The following is a 21,909-nucleotide window of genomic DNA, read 5'->3' as shown; positions in this document are numbered from 1 at the left end:
AGCTGAAATGCAACGAAAGTAAATCTGAGATCTTGTTGTACGGCTCTTTCCCTGAGGACTTTAATGAGCGTCTCTGGCCTGCTGACCTACCCCCTCCAAAAGCCACATCTGGCCCAGTAAAAAACCTAGGAGTCTGGTTCAGTAAGAACCTTAAGTTTGAGGATCACATTAAGAAACTCACGGGGGTTTGCTTTGCCACCCTAAAAACTCTACGTAGGTTCTTCCCTCTCCTGCCGAAAGAAGCTAAAGAGACCGTTATTCGCGCTTTGATTCTCTCTAGGTTGGATTACGCGAATGGACTGTTTGGCGGATTACCAGCATACCTGATTCACCGCCTCCAGGTCATTCAGAACGCTGCTGCCAGGCTCCTATTCAATGTTCCTAGGCGTTCCAGTGCTCGCCCCCTGCTGTGTGCTCTCCATTGGCTTCCTGTTGCCCTCAGGATTCAGTTCAAAATCCTAGTGATGGCCTACCGAGCTATTCATCAAACTGGCCCTATCTACTTGTGGAAAAGGTTCCGTTTGTATGTCCCTAATCGCCTCTTGCGATCGGCCAATCTGTGCCAAATGTCCGTTCCCAAATTCAAATACTGCAGACTTGGCGGCCAATCTATTTCGGTAAGAGCAGCAAAATCCTGGAACACCCTTCCCCTTCACCTAAAAACTGCTTTGACTCTCAATGTTTTTAAGAAAGGACTAAAAACTCACCTTTTTAATACAATAGTTTAAACTGTTTTTCTTATGTTCAGCTATTAGCCATTAGTCCTCTCCCAAACTGTTCTGCCTTCAGCGCGCCAGGATACTATTTTTTTAGTAATAGAGCGCGATATAAAAGCCTTTAATAATAATAATAATAATAATAATAATAATAATTCAGTCTTTTGGATTCCCTATCTGGTGGAGTGGTAGGAAATGTGCCAGGTTAAACTCGGAAGGTGGAGGCTTGGACCAGCAAGCTTTCCATGGGAAGGTGATGGGAGAGGAACCTGGAGTCCCCAGGAGTGGGGAGATGGTGGCAGGCATTGTCCAGTTCACAGGTGCCTGTGCAGGTCGTAAACCAGGCCAAAGCAGGACATCTGTAAGGGCTTCATTAAAAATGGAACTAAAGGTTTTGGGGAGGGCAACTCCCAGTTGATGCATCTCTGTCAAGACGTTTGTCTTAACTGCCACGGAAGTCCAGGACCTCAGCTGCCCTCTGCACCACCATTGCAAAAGAGGCTTCCTCCTCTGTAGCCACAGTGAGTGGAGGGACCAAGCCACGGTCTGTTGAGGTGTCGAAACCACTGGCCTCCGCAAGTTCCTTGTACCAGTTCTCCTCTGCTTCATCAAGGGGATTCTGGTATCCGAGAGTACTCGGACCCCTCCCAATCATCCTCCTCTCTGGCCTATCAAAAGAAAAGGGCACTGGCTCTGACTTGGAAGGCATGGTAGTTGCTGGCCCCAGAGTCTGCGACGTGCGTAGCCGATCTAGCTCCATATCAGGGTTGAGGATGGGGTCATCGCTGCTGGGAAAGACAACACTGGGGCAGGCACAGCAAAAGGTCACATCATTGCAGGCAGTGCCGCCCTAGATTGAGCACCAGATCCATGGGGCTTGACTGCCGCGAGGGCGAAACTGCCAGCAGGAATCTATTAGAGGCCCCTGCCAAACCCATGAGGCCCAAAGGGGCCCCGCAAATATGAGATTCCATAGCCTCATAAAACACTCTGAGTTGGGCAGATGTCGCTCCGACTTAGAAACCCTTGTAGGCGCCAAGCAGACATAGGCACAGGCTCCATGGAACTAGGTCTCAAACAGTGTTGTCGTTCCTATGCCTCGTTCAAAGACTTGGACCGACACAATGATGTTGAAGAGTACTTCGACTTCTTAGGTTTGTGGGACTTGGACTGGGACGACGATCGTTGGGGGCGGCTCTGCAAGTGGTCCTGGGACCTTTTGCACGTACAGGATTGTGAACATCAAAGGGTCTTTGGACGCCAGGCACCTTCAAAGAGCATTCCCTCAACGCCTTCAAATTCATGGCATGACAGCCCTTGCAGATCTTGGAGCCAAGCCAAGTGTGAGTCTGTTACAGACGTCTATCTCTGACAGACACCACAGGGTTAGAAACTTGCAGTTTGTTTTAGGTCATACCTAGTACACCAGGAGAAAGGTTCTAAAAAAAGAACTTTGACAAAACGTCAAAATAAGTAAGTCTGAAATTGACTGGGGACTTCTCTTTCCGGATTAGCACTGACTGGCGCAGAAAGAAAAGAACTGATGTCAGCACATCAGGGTGGTGTCACATCCGTGGCAGCCGAAGCTGAGCTAAACAATGCCACCTACCAGCGCTAAGGGGTACTGTTCAAGAATTTTCGGGTCCAGCCATGATGACCAGAGATAATTCTAAGGTAAAGAATCTGCAGCTAGAAGTCTCTGTCAGATACAATCCTAAAAGAGATTGCCATGGAGGTTATATGTGTCCCGGCTGCAGAGCAAAATTTGAGGATGTTTATTTCTTTGATTGAGCTTTCTCTTCTGCGTTGTGCCCTGAAGCCTGGCTTGTACTTATGCTGCCTTTATAATTTCTATTTTCTCTTCTTGGATTCAAACCCAAGTTGGCAACAAGACTAAGCTTGAGAAACAATATAGGATTAAGCACTCTCCTGCTATAAATACCAAATGTACTACCACTCTTGAGATGCATGTGCCTTATTACTGTCCAGCATCAACCTCTGGGGATGGAGCAGGGTGTGCAAGTGGAACTCAACAGCTAGTGGAAGTGGTCATTAAAGCGTTTGAGTCTTAACATTTCTTTTTTATTAGATTGTGCTATTTATTGTTTATTTAATGGAAGAAAGCTTGAGGAGGAGGGTGGCTATTGCTTAACCAGTATGAAAAATAACTGCAGATATTCCATGCTCTGTAACCAATGAAATGTTTTTTTTTACTTCACACAGACTTTCAAACGTGTACTGATCAGAGATGGACAGCATGACTCAATTATTGTGTTTTATAATTTGGTGTTTATGCAAAAACTAAAAACAAACATTCTACAGTATGCAACTTTGCGGGTAAGATGCGGTGCTTCTGTTTCATTTTCTGTTGTCAAACTGACCGTTCTTTTTAACCTAAGCTATTTTAACTGATTTGGCATGTTTTTCTGTCTTTCCTAGAACCCAACACTGTCTCCAATTCCTCACATTCCCCGTAGCCCCTACAAGATTTCCAACTCTCCTTTGCGTCTCCCTGGAGGGAATAACATCTACATCTCACCATTAAAGAGCCCGTACAAGCATCCTGAAGGCTTGCTTTCCCCAACAAAGATGACTCCAAGATCAAGGTTGGTTATAGAAGGTTTTAGCAGAGGTTAATAATAAATTGTTGTGCTTTAAAATGTTTTTGCTGTAATCTTGCAGCCAGTGTTTTATAAAAAAAAAAAAATTTTAAATGTTATTTTCACAACATTAACGTGACCCCATTCTCGTCAAAATTGTGGTACAACAGTACTTATTCTTATTACAAACTTCCATCAGTTCACAGTGCACCTGGTATCCACACGTCAAGAGATATACCTGCATTATATCAGTTTCACATTTTAACTAATCGTGAAAGATCAACATCAGAATATTGTACCAATTTGTCTAATTACAATCAAGCTCAGAGTTGACATTCGCCAGGTAGGCTAGGAAGGGGCCCCAGATGTCCTTAGACCGTGAAGTGCGTGGTAGAAATTTGCTATATAATTTGAATTGCATGTCGACATGTCCTTCTGACATGTTGGTTTATGAAGAGGGTGACTACAAGGGATTTTGTTTCTTGGCTTGTTCAAAATGATTTCAGTATGTTTAAATCGTTGGCTCGTTAAATAATTAAACCCAATGTATCCACAGGATTACTTAAACATTAGTGAACAGTTTTTCAAATGAATATATTCAATATAGTAAAAATGGAGCAAGAAGAGAAGAAGCACACAGCCAAGAAAGGTTATGTTTAAAGTAAATTGTATTAGAGTAAATCACAAAGAACAAATAATGGGGACAAATAATAGAACAAAACTTTGAATAATAGTTATGAAAAGCAGTGTATCTACATTAACTAATCAGTTCATAACATTTCATCAGCTCCTGAAAAATTGGATGAAGAAAACCAAAATCAAAGATGTATAAAGGTGTCCTTCAGTGTGTGAAAGCTGAGGAGTTGATGACTTTGGTCGACGTTTCGGTCTTGTCTGTTGACATCTATAAGACCATCATCAGGACTAGTATTTCATCAAGTAAAACCCTTCAGTACCCTTAGTGTATGGGGCTGATCTTCAGACTGGATTTAGTTTGAACAGAAGAATCTGCCGTAGCTCTTATCAACAACTAGAGCTGATTAAGCGATGTCGTAATACTGGTATCTTTATTTCCAGGCAAACGAACGTGCTATTTTTGAAAGTAGAAAAAGAGTCTCGGGTCAGTTTTTGAGCAATCCCTCGCAGTCTTCAACTCACCTCCATCCCCCCCAGACACCCCCCCCCCTCTCGTCCATAGTCACGTGCTCGGACCGCACTCCACCCCGCACTCCCAGCCTTCCCTCCGCCCGGCCTCTGCAGCCCTCCCCGGCGGGTGGTGCGCCGTGGCCCTGACAGCCTGCCGGGTGCGCCTCGCTGGGCACAGGTGGGGTTCTCGGGGGAGTCGGCTCTACCCCGGCGGCTCTCGCCCTTCTGCCTCCCACGCTCCCCTCCCCAAGCCCCTCTCCGACCATGCAGTCTCCAAGTCAAGCTGCAGTGCCATCCCCTCAGCACCAAGCTCCCCGGCCATGCTGTGCACAGCCCTGCCTGGGCCTGCCGCTTGCCGCCCGGGCCACCGCCGGGAGGGCTCCGCCTTCGCGCCTCTCCGACCGACCTCCCAACACCCCCGGTTTGCCCCTCTCTCAGTTCTGCCCCATGCCACACCCACTCCTCGCTCTCAGCTCTCCACGGTCACTCCCAGCTCCCCTCCCTCTCGCCCTACTTTTCTTGTCCCTTCTGCCCCCTCGCCTCCACCAGCCCACTCCCTGCCCCTCTTTCCCCCACCCTCAACTCCTTCACCCAGAGCGCCCCTTTCTGTCGGACTCTGCTCACCCCATCTATGTCTCCTCTCAGGCTTTCGGCCCCTGCTCCCCCAAGAGGACCCGTCTCTCCAGCAGCCTCAGCAACTCTACCGCACCCACCCACATTCAGCACCCCGTGTCACTCTCCACCCTCAGCACCTCTTTTCCCCACCTGCTGATGACAGTGTATGCCCATCGGTTCCCCGCCTCGGGCCGGCGTAAGTCGCTCACCTTTCATTGGGAGCCCTCCCCTCCAGCCCAGAGATCACGGGGACCGACATCCCCTAGGATTGGGATCGCAGGGATTCAGCCCCCCCAACGCAGAGATACTGTGGGGGCTGCCTGCAGCTGCCCCCCCCCGCCCCCAAACCCAAGTATTCCGGAGACTGAACCCCCGGCCAGAGCTGCCCCCTCCAAACCAAACAACCTGGAGACTGAGCCTCCTGCCGCCCAGAGACCCTGAGAGCAGCCCTCGCTGCTCAGACCCCGGGGACTGAGCCCCCCTCCGTCGATCAAAGATCCCGAGGACAGAGCACCCTCCCTGGGGACATGAGGCTGGTCCAGGGCCAGCTTGCACCGAGTATAGTGACACTGCAGGATCTGGGAAAGTCGGCTCCCTTGCATAGAGTGCAGTGAGACTTTAGGCCAACTATGCACTGAACCAACTTATTGGTATCCAAATGAGCGGCCCGAGGCGAGGGACTCCGGACGTATGCACAGGTGCATACCCTGCGCCGGACCGGGCCGCCCTCCCGGGGCTCTCCGTCCAACGAGGGCCTGTGCGCCGTGTGCGGGGACAACGCGGCCTGCCAGCACTATGGGGTGCTCACCTGCGAGGGCTGCAAGGAAATCTTCGAGGTAAGAGGCTGCGCCACCCCGTAGCATGTAGTGCCCTATGATGTCGTGTTACTGAGAGGCATACCACCTGGCCTGAGCCACTATGCACCAAGTGCACTTACACTTCAGGACACTTGGGGGCCACTGTAAACATGGCGTCCCTCCTGGAACGCATTTACAAGGACTTCGAACACAAACAGCACCTATGTAATGTTTTAGGCCACTGGTTCTGCCCCCTTGCACGCAACATCCGGCCACTTTAGAAGATTTAGCACTACGAGACACATGGTGCCCCCTGGCGAGCACATATATAATCATTTCACTGGGGGACATGAGGCTGGTCCAGGGCCAGCTTGCACCGAGTATAGTGACACTGCAGGATCTGGAAAGGTCGGCTCCCTTGCATAGAGTGCAGTGAGACTTTAGGCCAACTATGCATTGAACCACTGCTTGGTATCCAAAACAAATATATAGTGCCTGAAACATAGTTTCACACTGCTAAACAAGTACATAGTCATCCCACACAATTGTCACATATATAGTGTTCATAGCAGTAGGAGTCAGGACACCAGTCCTGAACTCTACTGTACAAAGTACACTTACTTTTTAGGTCAGGATACTTAGTTTCTGAACCAAGAGGCCACAAAATGCATTTATTCAGCAAAAAAACATAGCCCCGGAAACACGGTGTCCCCTGTCTCTCAGGTGCACTATCACATCACTCTAATGGTACATATATGGTGACCATCTGGCGCCAGGACAATGCAGTGTAGGCCACCTGCCCTTGATACGCTGGTTTGGTTGGAAACATGGCGTACCCACTGCACACTTTCTCTACACATAACGGGTACATATACCGGGCCATATCACTAGCAGGCAGGGTACTGTTGGGCTTCAATTCACAGTGTACACAGCCACTGAAGAAGGCTAAAATACACACCAGGCACATGACTGGAATATTGCCTCTCCTTGACATGTATTCATATGGTCACTTTGAAAGTATTTCTGTACATATGTAAGTTTTATTACTGGTGGTGTGTGTGCGGGGGGCTCTGTGTGTGTGTGTGTTGGGCTCTGTGTGGGTATGTGTGTTGGGCTCTGTCTGTGTGTGTCTCTGTTTGTGTGTGTCTCTGTGTGTGTGGCTCTGTCTGTGTGTGTGGCTATGTGTGTGTGTGTGGCTCTGTCTCTGTGTGTGTGGCTCTGTCTGTGTGTGTGTGTGGGTGTGAGTGTGGCTCTGTCTCTGTGTGTGTGTGGCTCTGTCTGTGTGTGTGTGTGGCTCTGTGTGTGTGTGGCTCTGTGTGTGTGTGGGTGTGGCTCTGTCTGTGTGTGTGTGTGGCTCTGTCTGTGTGTGTGGCTCTGTCTGTGTGTGTGTGGCTCTGTCTGTGTGTGTCTGGCTCTGTGTGTGTGTCTGGCTCTGTGTGTGTGTCTGGCTCTGTGTGTGTGTCTGGCTCTGTGTGTGTGTCTGGCTCTGTGTGTGTGTCTGGCTCTATGTGTGTGTGTGTCTCTGTGTGTGTGTCTCTGTCTTTGTGTGTGTGTGTGTGTGTGTGTGTGTGGCTCTGTGTGTGTGGCTCTGTCTGTCTGTGTGTGTGTATGGCTCTGTGTGTGTGTGTGGCTCTGTGTCCGCTAATACTCTCTACTACTCTCTAATGCTCACCTATTGCCGTTGTAAATTACAATACCATTTATTTATGTTTTTAAAAAAATGAAAAATGAAAAAAATGCCATTTGCAATGCCAATAGCTCTAACTTTAATAAAGCCGAGACCATTGAATTGAAAATGCTTGTTTATTGTATCAGTCGGGAATTTAACATTCTAGGAAATTTCTTTCCTCTGTCTGCAGCAGTAGGCCCACCTTATTTCAGAAATACTATGTCCCATTTTTGGCTCCGATTTTATTTTCATGGTGAGGTTGCCCTTTGCCAGGATTTTATGGCACAATTGTAAAGTTTGCAGATCAGATGTGCTTTATCAGAGCACATGATAAGTGTGAGGAGTGACCAATCAAGAGGTTGCTTAGGGAACGAGGAAACAGTTGTTTCACTGAGTTGGTCAGGCTGTGAAAGACCAGTAGCGCTTTAGTTGTGCTAGGGTCATCGTCAAGGAACTTGGCATAAGTCATGTATTGGCTGGAAGGAAATGGGTACCCCATCAATCTAATACTTAACATTTATTTTCTGAGTAGTTTCAATTGTCCCCTCTCAAATATGATTGTTTTGGGAACCCCACAGAAGCCTTACTTCAATTGCAGAAGGTTTCCAATGGTAACATTAAGGTGTTAATGGAAATGTTCTTTGGCTACCAGCAGGCATTGCTATCTTGATTGTCATTCCTAAACTGAAACAAATCATTTCCATAATTGAATTGCATTCTAATTGGGAAGAGGTGCACTGTTGTAGGCCCTGTCAGATGTTGTCAAACATTCCGAGTCCTAATGATGCCCCCTTTCTAAAACATACTGTCCCCTTTCTCGTTCTTAATTGCGTGCACTTCCTATGTATTAAAAGGAACTAACCACGATAATTTGAGATGATTACAGTCAAGACTGCAACAGGTTTAGTGCATCAATTTCAGCGAAACAATTGAACAGAAATTACCTGTTAATTGGCACAACTTGGTCATCAAATAGCAATATAAAGTCTAAGGTGAGAGAAACATTATCACAATTAACGTCACTTTTGCTAGGCGAGATGAAGCTGCTGCTGCTGGCATTGCTTTCACCGGATTGTTAGACATATTAAAAATTATGTTAACCAGCCCAACCGGTTTCAAAGGCTTTACAGAAGGATTTAAGCGAAGTAAAAGCCTTGGCATGCAGGCAGGCTACTTTGAGAGTGAGGGTCCCCATAACTATATTTTCCTTCTCATCTTGTTGATTTCATAAGTGTAGGAAGGTGGATATCTGACTATGGTTACCCCCAACTTTTTGCCTGGTGTTTAGCTGGTTTTTCGACTTATTTGACCTGGGACCCTGCTATTCAGGACCCCAGGCCCACTGCTCTCTCTGTAGAATGGATTCCATGTTCTCTAGGTACATATCTAATTAGATACTGAGTCACCTTATCAGCCCCTGTACAGTGTACCTTAGGTACCCAGGGCATAGGTGCACCCAAGGCCTACCAGGGGCTGCAGCATGTATTATGCCACCCCTGGCTGACCATCCAAATCTGACACAACTGGCTGATCAATCAGCTGGGGCAAGGTGGTGTAATCACCCTTTGCTTTAGATATAGTATACCTATATCTAAACCTAAAATGGACACATATACTCCTATAAGTCACTCCTATGGCAGGCCTTAAGAATCCTGGAGGCAGAGTGTTTGGAATTATGTGAGATAGTGCTCTGGCATGAGCTGAGCCTGTCTACAGCTTTCTGAACCAAGTCCTTTAGCTGTTTCCATGATAACGCTATACCATATACTCTTAAGTGCACTATAACCTCGCGGTTATTGCTAACTTTGGCATAGCATTATCAAAACATGTCGAGTAAGGTGTCATACGAATTGGACTACTACCCCCTCTCCAGTTCTGGCGACGGGGGTAGCATTCCACCCTTCTAGAGGGACACAACATGTACCTAACTGTGAACCCCGGTTAAAGTTAACTCGAGCCTCAGCATCACAAAATGGATGCTGCCACCACAGACACAAGTCTGACCTCCTGCTGCTGGGAGTCCTTCCAGCGAGGGAGGCTTGGACAAAGGGTTTCCTGCCTTGGGAGGTGCTAGCACCACCCCAGACAGGATTTTGTGTATTGGGTAGGACAGGGCTGAAAGGAATGAGACATGCCTGGGGCACACAAGGTGTCCCTGTGCATACACCGGTTCAAACCAGTTTCTGGGGCACTCCAGCCCCAGCTCTGGCGCGACACCGGACAAAGGATAGGGGGTGTAACCACCCCCCTTCCTGGTCCCACCCATAGGAGGGACCTAGTGATAGTACAGCCCCCTTTAGCAGGATAAAGGTAGGAGCTGGTCCCATTCCAAATCAGATTAATCCTGAACTGAAATTCTACAAGAAGAAACTCTGTACTTCGACTTACTACACAGAAGACTGAAGAAATCTCCCTTGTGGGCAAGGAGGAGCTGGTCCCATTCCAAATCAGATTAATCCTGAACTGAAATTCTACAAGAAGAAACTCTGTACTTCGACTTACTACACAGAAGACTGAAGAAATCTCCCTTGTGGGCAAGGAGTGTCCACCCTGCACAAGCAGGCACCATCAGCGTCCAGCGGCTTCACTTTGTCGTCTTCCCTCGAGGATCCAGACTTCAGAGCCCGACGAGACCCAGATTCCCAGACCTCTCCAACCTCTACCTACATCTACAGCACAGCTGAGATCCGTGGGTGCGACGAGACACGTGGGACCGGCCATCTTGGAGAAACTGCACTTTGCTTTCCAGCACGACTTCTGAGGTAACCTCAACGAAGTGCTTTGGGGACTGAGAAGCCCCAGCCCCGAGCAGCTCCTGCACCGAAGATCAGTCCTCCAGCAGCCACGAGATCTGCGTGGGGCCCTTCTGCCTGTTTGCTGCTCGACGCGTTGTCTGGTCACTTGCCGGCTGGCTAGTGGCCTCCTAGATGACGATCCACAACATCAACACTGCTGGTCTGGTTGCTCCAGACTGGCCCTTGCTTCCTTCCAAAAGAGAGGCATCCCGGACCCTCCTGGTCCGCACCAGACGTCTTTTCCACTCACCTCGTGGGTTGCCTTTGCCAAGGCCTGTTGACTCCAAATCCAGATCCGACACCGCCGACAGCGAGAGCCTGTGTGGGACAGCTCGTGCCTCCATCCTGGTCGTCGAAGACACCGCCTGGTCCACGTGGCTACAGAGTCAAGCGTCCACTCTTCACCTGATCGCGAATACAGCCTCTGGTTCCTTCCTGGTTCCACTCCAGTCACTGGCTAGTGACTTTGAACACTGTCCCCTCTGCTTTCAGGTCCTCTTCTTCCTCGATCCATCCTTGGGTCGCACCGGACATCTTCCTCCTGGTCACCTGCAGCATCCTTTCTTTCAGGCTCCATAGACTTCAACTCAGGAACCCGACACAACTTCGCACCTATGCACCCGCAGCCCGTGGGTGAGGTAACAAGAACATTTCGGTGCCCAAGGGTAGATTGACTCTCCTAGTGTCCAGTTCCACAGTCGTTTTAGTCCTAACTAGTCAGGATTGTCCGTACTCACCTTTTTCTTGAAATGTACTGTCCATAGACGTTGTTACGCATCTCGTGTGTGAGTTCACACTCTGCACACGCGTTTCGTGGGCCTCCTATTACTTACCTAAAGTTAGGATAGTGTAGTCCCAGCGATCCTACAGCCTCTGGACAGCTCCATTCCTTTAATCGACTTCCTTATACCACTTGTTTAGTATATTGTTTGTTGCGCCCCTAGGGCAACAGTGTAACTTGTGCAACTTAACGTATTTTTCTTAAGAGTCTTGTCATGTGCTTAGCCCTCTGATCTCATAAAGAGTTCAGAGGTGTTTGTTAGTTAATAAATATCTTGTTTATTTTCATAACTACCTGTGTGGTGTCCTTTCATTTGGTATTCAAGGGGTTATATGTGGTAAAACAGCTGGCTTCACATGCCAAAAGAGTTTAGCCTAAGACTGCTTTGTCCATGCTACCATTAGATAGCTGGCCTATAAGGTTGACTTACAACCAATCACCATAAGGGTTGTTTGGACTGATACAAGGTGATCACTAGAACTAGTGAGCATCATATATCAGGCTCACAGTAAGTTTTATCACAAAGACCCTCCGTGTTTAACAGAGGGGCCAAAGAGAGGTCACTTGTGGCACATGATAAACTGACGTTGACCTCAATAGCGTTATTTGGCTCTTCAACTCAACCTGGAGACAAATGAATTTTCCTTTCTCTTTTTCTGTTAATTCTGCGAATTTTCTTTTGCATTCTTCTCCATAATATCTTTAGTTTTTAGGTCGAGCCTAGAGCAGCGCATGCAATGCTTGCTCGGCTCGACTTTTAGTAAGGGGTTTTTCAAAGTGCTACCTTTGCGGGCAACCACCTTGCTGTTAATCGCACAAGCGCGCGCAACGTGCACAGCTGCCAGGCTTTCTACAGTGTGTGAATCCCCTCCCCTACCCACTCCCTTCTCGTCAGCTTCAGCACGCGCTTGTTCTCCTTTGATCCCAATCTTTCCCTTTCTTAAAAATGGAAAGGGAACTTTTGTTTAAATTTAACATTTAGGTCAATGCAGGGAACATGACTTATTTTTCTGTGGCTGTAAAGCCCATAATTTGTAAAGCGCTCTAAGAATACTGTGCTTGGTTCGTCTACAGAAAACTACAAATAACATTTGTAAAAGTCCATTGCTCTGTGGCTCTGAGAGCATGGGCGACAGCCCCAGCCCTGCCGACAGAGACAGCAACATCAAGGCAGTCATGTAGGGCATTTCTCTCACACCAGTTCAGGCTAGTGACCTAAGCTTGCTTAACTCAGTTGGTCATGACACGATGGGATCGACGGAGCATCAAATCAACAACAAGCGCTGCACTCTCTCACAGGACCCAAGACGAAGAGATAACTTCCGGGTCATCTTCCTGCATCTTTCTTATGACGTCTCTATAACTTGAAGGGCAACACTTGATATCGACTGCATCCTTTGACTTTGAATACCCCTCTGCAAGAGAGCAGGCCACAGGGAGGGGGGTTTCTATTCAAAATCACTCGCTTCCCCCCTGAAGTTGCATCAAATAACAATGAGCAGAGGAAATGGGACCCCATGGGACGAGGTCACACCTCCAGAGGAGCCAGTCTGTTGACTCTGCTCCCACTCACACCCACCGAACATAAAACGCATTATTCATGGGCACGACGCTGTCACATCAGCAAACGAATATCTCACGTCCTTGAGAAATATAAATGCACAGTGAACACAATGAAGGCAAGCTGAAAGCCAAATTCATACCATCGTCTAAAGCGACAAGCTTAAAAGAGGACTGACAGGAGCACCTGGAAACCAAAGCCAGTCACATGCCAGACACGTGCTCAGGCCTAACTGACTTCCCGGAGAGCTACCACTCCACTTCTGCACAGCCAACAGTGGAACTGCACCCTTGCCCAGCAGCTACAGCGCTTGCTGTGCAAACTGTAGTGGAGAATAAGGATATAGAGCTGCCGTTCAAATAAACAGTGTCCTGCAAAGCCAAGAATCTGTGCCTCGGCGCAGCTTCCCCGCATGCTCTGCTTCCGTCTGCATGCGGAGAATGGTGCTCTTCCCCACAGCCAAGGACAGCCGTGTATGTAATGTGTTTAAGCAAATAGCCCTTGAACTTCAAGAAGTCACCCCACACTGTTTCGCCATCAGGCCTGCTTGGCCTCGATGCAGCACTCATGGCCTTTCTCCTTTGTAATTAATCAAGTTCATCCGACGCGTTTCGAGGCAATCAACGCCTCTTCTTCTTGGGATTACACACAAAGAATGCCGTTTTCACCTTCTAATTCTAATTTCTCCTCCCTCAGTGGGCGTGGCTGTAGATATCACCCATCAGCATGCTGGTAGGTGTAGTTCCTGAAGGTGAAATTCGAACAAAAAGAAATTCGAATTAGGTAACTAGTCCTCTGTTGATGTCAACCAGGCGACGTTCAACGTCGAGAGACAAATCTCCGTCGACACTGGCTAAGTGATCGACGTCCAGACACATCACTCCGTCATCGCATCGCGGTCGAGGATCAGCGCTTCATCATCATCGGCGTTCGACATCGAAGCACATCACTCCGTCGTCGCCTCATTATCGACGTCGAGACACAGGTCTCCGTCGAAAACCATGCTGCTGCTAAAGTGCCTTAGTGAGAAATCAAAAAGGATACAAGAATCAATAGTGTTCTGCTAAAGTGCCTTAGTGAGAAATCAAAAAGGATACAAGAATCAATAGTGTTCACCGCCATTGATTTTCTTTCCAGAGCCGTGCCCCTTCCTGAGCTGTCGCCAGGTTGAGGTAGAGTTCCTTACCCAGCAGTTGCAGGTAAGGTTTCATGTTTATATATTTATATAATTTAAAGAGCCACTGGGTGTATACCACTCTCTTAAAATACTGATTTACTGGTTCTGTTCCCATTAGGGACAATCACTTTCTGAAGCAGACGAATCAGGAACACTATTGATTCTTGTATCCTTTTTGATTTCTCACTAAGGCACTTTAGCAGCAGCATTTATATAGGTCCTGAAGAAAGCCTTGCCCGATTGAGGGGCATTGCGTCTGAAACATGTTGACCATTATTTTCCAACACACACATGCAGTTTAAATCCATACCGCTGGTGCACTGGTTTTAATCCTGGCAGTGCGTACACCCGAATAAAGCTGACATTTTGTGCTCTCTAGCTAGTTTTATTGTCACATTCTCACGTTACATATAAATTTTTTCGTTGCGCTACGCCCTCACTCACACTGCATTTTCCATCACTTGTGGATTTAGCATATCCTGTTAGAGTAGACACCAAAACATCCCTGAGCTCCTCCCTCTCGGAGAGGGGGTTGTAGCCCTCAAAGGAACTAGGTCTTTTCTTTGAGAGGAGAATCCCAAATGATGAAGCATGTCACCTCTGGTGAGTGAAGGATTTCATCCTAAAAAGGGAACTTCCCACATCTAGGTCTGTGTGTTAGTCTGTGGTATCTTTATACTTCTTTATCTTCACAAAACTTTTCTGTTGCCTTGAAAAGACCCAAGGATTTTACCCTTGTTTTTGGCAAATAAGTTGTAGCCATCACTAAATGTGTACTTGGTACCTGTAACTCTTGGCGTTGTGGACAGCTGGAGTTCACATTCGTCCTACTGAGTGTAGCAGTTGACTCATGCAGTTGATTACTCCTGCTGGCTGGCATACAGGCTGCTAACAAACCCATGTCATCTTACCTGGCAGTTGGATTTCACATCTGGGAGCTCCGATTACTCCAATAGCAGAATAAGCTCTGAGCACCTGTTTGCCAACAGTGCTGTCCATTCCTTCATGCCAGCCTAGAATGGAGGTCCACAGAGTTGTCCCCCCATGTCCCTTCCCTCCACTGAGAGTGATAAGCATTACACCATCCTCTGCTGATGCCATAGTTCCCTGAAAGTTGCACACACCAGGGCCCAGGAAAGACTTCATGTCATGTGCACCCAGAATTCATGTATGACATTCTTTAATTCATCTTGTGTTTTTTTATAGTAGCTCTTTAGTAAAGTTGTATTCTTAGTGAACAGATAAATGTGAATGTTGATGTCAAGAACAAAAAACGAATAGGAATTGCATACCGTGGTACAGTACAGTTCTGGCCTCTAGGCGCTTCTCAGGCTAATGTACCTCCTGAGCAGGTGTGCTCATTTGAGCACTCCCATTCTCAGGACCAGGGCCAATTTGCATTGGCCCTGGTCCTTGCATTGTGTCTGTGCAGAACTACTACAATCAGGTAAAGCAAAAACATCACAACAATTTCCCAACTGGGTGAAAGCGTTAACATCTGTGGTATGGAAAAGGTCCATTGGTATTCCATAGGGGAGTTCTTCATTTCTATATGCCACATCTATGGGGGCACCAAGCCCTGAAAGGGGGTCCAGGGGAGAAAATACCCAAATGTCCAATTGGTAAGTGTGAGGGTGAAGGCGGGCCTATGGCCACATCAGGACGATTAGTGTCTTTCTGTTAGTGCCTGATTTCAGGGTGGACTCTCGCCTGTCTTTGCTGATAAATTGCCACGGTACTTGTCCCACGCGTCCAACACAGTTGCCGCCCCGTGCTGCAGGGGGAGTGAGCACCAAACGGTCCTCACAGCCGATGCCCGTTTAAGATCTCTCAGCCAAAGGAACAGTGGAGGTGCCTCCATGAACGACCGGGCCATTGCTGTGTGGCTCTTTAGTAGAATAAACGCTAAATCTGTGACCTAAGTACCATATTTGTTTTGTATGTATGAGTGGTCAGTCCCAGGAGGCAGTTTAGGAGATCTAGCTGTAAGAGACGACCCTTAATATACCACAGTATCTGTACTGCTTCCCTCCAATATCTCTCAACTTCCAAACAGGCTCATACCATATGGTAAAAATCTGCTTCTGGGCAGTGGCATTGTGGATTTCGGGGTCAGTCCTGGAAAGATGCGGTGGAGTCGCACAGGGGTGAGATGGGTCTCGTGCACATAATTGAACTGAGTATATTTCAGTCGAGAATTCCTAGAGATAACCCACATCTGTTCCTACACACGGGGCAATTGTCTGTCCGTAAGTTCCTGTCCAATAGACATAACCCACTTATAAGGCATGGAGATTAGGGTTGTGTGGTTCCAGCAACCCTTTATATATTAGTGTTATTGTGTGCTTTCCCTTACCATGCTCTAGCAATAATTGTAAAGTTAGGGAGGTGGTGGGTTTGGTATGCTCAGCCCCCTAAAGTCCCTATAGCAGCTGTCTGTGCTTGGTAGGTCAAGAGCTGGCCCTCATGAATGTCATAGTGCTTTCAGGTCTTGGAAGGGCAGAAGGATTTTATGTTCATACAGATCGCCCACCTCGAGGATACCCGCTTTTCTCCAGGGTTCTGAGCTATGATGGTCCACCACCTCATGGAGCACCAGGAGCACCCACAGAGGCAGATTGGCCATGTACGGCATTGGTCCACACTGTGGTGTCACATACTTTCCCCAACAAAGCTTGGCTACTTTGACAAGATGTTCCACATTCAGGGCGTCCCGTTGGAAGTCCATTAGCCAGTATAGTATGCCGCGACCATCCAAATCTCGATGATAAATGACCGCTCAGGATTGCCTGCTATTGACAGTCATCGCATGGGTCACTGTAGCTGCGTTGCTGCATAATCCAGCTTGTAGTTAGGGGCCCCCAGTCCTCCTCCTATCCAGTGGGGCATATAACTTTTTTGTAAAGGCAGTCCTTTCCTCCCCTTGCCCCATATTAAGTTGGAGAGGCCAGTGTTTACTTCCCAGAAAGAGCATGGGGGAGGAAGACTGGTAGTGCTGAGAAATGATAAAGTAGCCAGGGCAGTATCATTATTTTCGCAATTGAGACTACCCATGGGGTAAGAGGTGAGGAGTTCCAGAATGTCAAAGAACAACATGCGCCTTTTATGGCCTTTCCTGGGTTACCTTCTATCAAGTTGCGCTCCGTGTGATAGACTTTCACCCAAAGATAGCGAAAGATATTGTATTGCCAGAGCAACCCCAACTGGAGAGGTCTTCCTGCCCGAGAGTTTGCGCATGGGGAACAGCCAGATTTAGTTCTGATTAATCTCATATCTGAGACCTTACCGAAGTTATCCAGCTTCATCACATAAGGCAAGTCTCTACGCAAGTTCTGGAGGTAGATTAGGGCATCATCCGCACAACGCAAGATCACCCCTCAGGAGTCCCCGCTCTGTATTCCCCTTTGTGGGCCTTGTTGTCGGAAGAGTTCTGCCAGGGGTTCTAATGGCAGGACGAATAGAATTGGAGAGAGCGGGCATCCCTGTCTGGTACTCCTGCGCACCAGAAAAGGTGCTGAGATGTCTTTGCCTGTGCGCACCCTGGCGGCCGGCTCTGTATGTATAATAAATGAATCTACTACAATATACAAGGCCAGCCCTGGGTATCAAAGGATTTTCAATGTCCCGTGATAGTGCTACACATGGAGGCGACTCGGAGGGATACTTCCATAAGGCAGAACAGGCGCTCAGATGGAGGAATGTGTTTCGCTCTGGGATGAAACCGTTTTGGTCATGTTGAAACAGTGTTGCGACATACGGCAATAGCCGATTCACTATTACCTTCCCAAGGATCTTACAGTCTGTATTAAGAAGGGAGAGTGGTCTGTCAGTATGCGCGTACCTCCAGTAGGTCCCCATCCAGCTTGAGAAGGACCACAATCGAAGCGTCTTTCATGGACTCAGGGAGGGTGCCTTTGACTTAGGTGAACTGGCACAGCTGGAGCATTTTAATTCATCATGTTAAGGTTGTACTAGTATTTAAGAATAGTGGTAGTGATACTTGGGTACCAAGACTTTTAACCCTTGAAAATTAAGTCACAATATGATTCTTCTAACTGGTCTCTGACTTTCACTCTTAGTGAGCTGCCTTCGGCATGAATTTGAAGTCAGACACAACTGTAGACCTAATGGACCAGCAGTCATTGTATGTCTTTGAAAACCTGGTACTGCCAAAGCACAGCCCTGCAGTTGTAGTGTGGACCTGATCTGCGTTTTACTCGTCTGTAGTTCCCTGTAGGTCTGCAGGACAGTGGCGTTGCTACAGGTGGGCAGTCCGCACCTGGCAGCTCGGTTTTTGGGGGCGGCAGAGGTGATCAATTCCCCCCCCCCCCTCCCCCCCCACACCCACCCCCCCTTCAGAACAAGTCTGTCAACCACCCCCACCCGGGAACATCTCGTCTGCACCGGCTGGCAAACTCAGGGCCCGCCCCGGGTAGCAATAGGTCTAGCTACACCACTGCTGCCGGATGTGCATTTTGACATTGTAATCTAGCACCATTATAAAGAGTAATGGATTGGCAACATTGGAGTTGGATGTGAAGTACAAACATTGTATGTTTAACCTTTACATTTCAAATCCAAAGAGTACATCATGTTGCAAAGTTAGTATGGCACACTATAATCAGCGGATAATATTTGTGAGGGTGAAGAGTTGAGAACATACTTGACTTTGTGGTGGGCCATGAAAAGGCACCTATGGGGGATTCACACGACCTTCAGATGCACAATTGGATGATATCATATTGCAGTCATGGTCATGTTGCAGTTTAGCATATAACAAACCCATAAATCCTGCATAAAATGATATTTTAAACATAGCAATACAGTGCACTAGTCTACTGCTTAAATGGAAATGTCACATTTTCAAGAGAACAGAGTGAACATGGTAATGGAATATGAAATGTACTGAAAAAGAAGTGAGAGAGAATATTACACAGCTGGTGTGTGTGCGTACGTGCATACGTCCATTGCTGTTACTCCTTTACCTCCTCTTTGCTCAAGAAAGCTTGTACTGCTGCTCGCCATACCGTACCAGTTCAGCATGTTCCCTAAAAGCTAGCTGTGTGTGTTGTGACTCTTAATGTTTGGTTAAGAACACATGTACTACAGTTGTTCATATTGTACCTATTCTGTTTCTGACTTTAGCAGTGCTGCCACTGCTGTTTTTGTTTGGTTTGCAAAAGGAAGCTTGTGCTAATGGCTGGGCTGTATCTTTTCCAAGTGTGAGGAAATCATATACCTTTTCTACCAACGAAGTACCTGTACTCCATGTGTGTTTTTACAATTGAGAAGGTTTTGTTGGTGTTGATCCCCATTTTCTAAACTGCTAGTCTTCAATTGTGATAAGTCATTGAGCTTGGGAACCCACTAAAAATATTCTCTTTCTTTTGTTAAAAACACATTTTTATTTCCACTGAATAACCAATCATATTGTGTTTTTCTATATTCCTTGCAGGATCCTGGTTTCAATTGGTGAACAGTTTGGGGTAAGCATCAATGTTCTTGACAATGTAAATGAATATGTGGAGTCCATTATGCTGAATGTCTGAAACCCCTATTAAGACGATCACTAACTTTATCAGCAAAACAATTACAGCTGCTAGCTTTTTACTCAATACAATTAATGCTAACATAATAATGTTGTCATTAAACAACAAGGCTGGATTATACATCTGGAATAAGAAAGGATTTGTTCTGGGTAGAAGCGCAGGAACTAATATTGTGATGGCATTCTATTCGCTAGATGGCTGTGCTGACTAGGATTTTTCACCTGCTGTTTTGCCAATGGACATGGAGAATGCTTTTCTTGAGTTGCTAGTTCCAGTTTGTGGTACTGGAACTGATGATATTCGGAGGCGAGATATTAATATGGATATTCTTACTTTAAGCTGAACCGATCAGTAGGGTAAAAATCAGGCATTAGATCTCTGACCTAGAAGGTAAATGGTGTACTAGGCACTTGTCCCCATGCCTTCACTAGTGTTTACACTGGAGATTGAACACTTATCAGATACCTGGCTACGATTTCTAGGAATGCTAAATTCAAACTTATACAACATAACTATTTTCATCACCCGTACCTCACCCCAGCAAGATTGCATGGAACTTATCCCATTGTGACAGATTAATGCTCAAGATGTACCTTTGCCTCTGTACTACTGCTGTATATTGTGTGGGATTGCCCAGCACCAGAGAATATTTGGGACCATATCTTGGGTTAGATTAAGGCACTGATCAGTAGGCAAGCTTCAAAAGTCCCTGCAACCCTTAGGGGCTAATGACCATGTCAAAAAGGAGTGGCTGATCAGTAGATTTAATTACTCGATGTGCCTACTTCCCACAAGACAGATAGCTCGGGAATAGAAATCCACTAATCTGCTGATTGTTTGACTTGAGATCAGAATTACTCAAAAAGGCGGTAGCAGAAAACAAGAATCTTGTGAGACTTCTGAATGAACGAGTGGGCACACAGAAATAGCACAATAGGGCAAGATTCTGCAGACGCAGTCAACTAAAGACTATGTGAGACCTACTCAAGAACATTGAGAACATGCATCTAAAGGCATCGGATCAGAACTGATTAATACCAACTGCGTAGAGAAATAAATCCGGATTGGTCATGATGCACTAAATGGAGAAAGATGAGTAAGGAAGGATAAACCAATGGAAACAAGTGCACCATCACTGAAGACTTTACACAACTAATGGCCTCAGAAATCACTAAATTACCTTGAATGACTTAACTGATAATGGAAATGAAGGTGACTGCGGCTGGGCCCTGAATCCAGTCATTTAATTTTTATTTTGTAATATTTTCCTATGTGAAAGAGACTGTAGTTATAGATTCCTTACCTATAGAATTACCCCCTGGCGTCGGACTGGATCCGGAGATTTTTCTCTATCAGTACCCCTGCTTCGTCGGTAGGTGGGGTCGACCGACTCCGCGTCCGTCATGGTCGCCGGAATGATGTTGCAGTATCTACTTAGAAGCTACCCCTGCACGCTGAAGTCAGTTCTTTCATTTTCTGCGCTAGCCTAAGCCTGAATCCGGATCGACGCGGGTCGACCTAACGGTACCTTCGCCGGTGCAGATTCCAGTGACGACTACCCCGGCGCCGGTTGTGTCCCCAGCTGGTGCCGATCCCAGCCTCACCCCTGACTTGGACACGCGCCAGACCAACGTCATTCGACAATGGTGCCAGCGCCGGAAAGTACAGTAGCCTCTGTTCATTCCTGGTGTTCCTTTCAGGCCTGAGTAACAACCAGAGGTGGGCGAGGAGGACTGGGAGGGGTCTGTGGACCCTTTGGCTGACCGGCTTGACGAGCTGGACTGGCGAGAGGAACTGGGTGATGCCAGAGGTTTGGATACCGCCCCAGGTCTTGGCGTGCTCTCACCACTACCATGGCCACGGAGGAGGGAGCTTCATACGCAGTGGTGTTGCGTAGGGCGGTTGAAGCCTTGGTTCTGGAGCTTCCTACTGTGGCAGTCAGGGACTAACTTCCTGACAGAGGTGCTTCAACCGGCAGAGGCCTCTTCGGAGCCCCTTCTGCCTTTTAATGAAGCCCTCACCAACGTCCTTCTGGGCACTTGGTCCAAACCCAGCACTGTGGACAGGATGATGGCCCAACACCACCACCCGGCCCGGGTGACCCACTTTTCCTCTCCCAACACCCAACCCCGAGAGCTTGGTGGTCCAAGCCTCATCCTCTAAAGGTGCATTCCCTACTGCTCCCCAGATAGGGAATCCAAGAAGCTGGACCACCTTAGGAAGAAGATGTTTTCTTCCGCCAGCTTAGTGCTGCGGTCGGCCAACACTGCATGCCTCTTGGGCCGTTGTGGAATACGGTTGCGCAACTGCTGCCACAGTACCCGGAGGTGGCCCGGGCCGTTCTCACCCTAGCAGTGGCGCAGGGTAGAGACGCAGCTAAGTTCACCATCATATGTTTGGTTGAATACCGCCTACTCTCTGGGCAGAATGGTTTTCACGTCAGCCTTAAGGTGCTATGCCTGGTTGAGGATGTCTGGTTTCTCTGGGGATGTCCAAACCACCT

General features: G+C 47.5%; 1 protein-coding gene across 1 annotated transcript in view; it reads left to right on the top strand.

Annotated features, from left to right (window-relative positions):
- The window catches only part of RB1 (RB transcriptional corepressor 1), a 1,321,361-nt gene that overhangs the window by 1,175,713 nt on the left and 123,739 nt on the right, over positions 1-21,909 (top strand). The window contains exons 22-24 of the mRNA XM_086934987.1: positions 2,940-3,053; positions 3,156-3,322; positions 19,313-19,343. Of these exons, the coding sequence (XP_086791113.1) occupies positions 2,940-3,053; positions 3,156-3,322; positions 19,313-19,343 (312 nt within the window). The remainder of the gene's footprint in view (positions 1-2,939; positions 3,054-3,155; positions 3,323-19,312; positions 19,344-21,909) is intronic.

This window comes from Lissotriton vulgaris, chromosome 8 (assembly GCF_964263255.1).
Source record: "Lissotriton vulgaris chromosome 8, aLisVul1.2, whole genome shotgun sequence".
NCBI classification, from domain to species: Eukaryota; Metazoa; Chordata; class Amphibia; order Caudata; family Salamandridae; genus Lissotriton; species Lissotriton vulgaris.
Note: the sequence above shows the minus strand (reverse complement) of the source record. Positions and strands in the feature narration are given on the sequence as shown.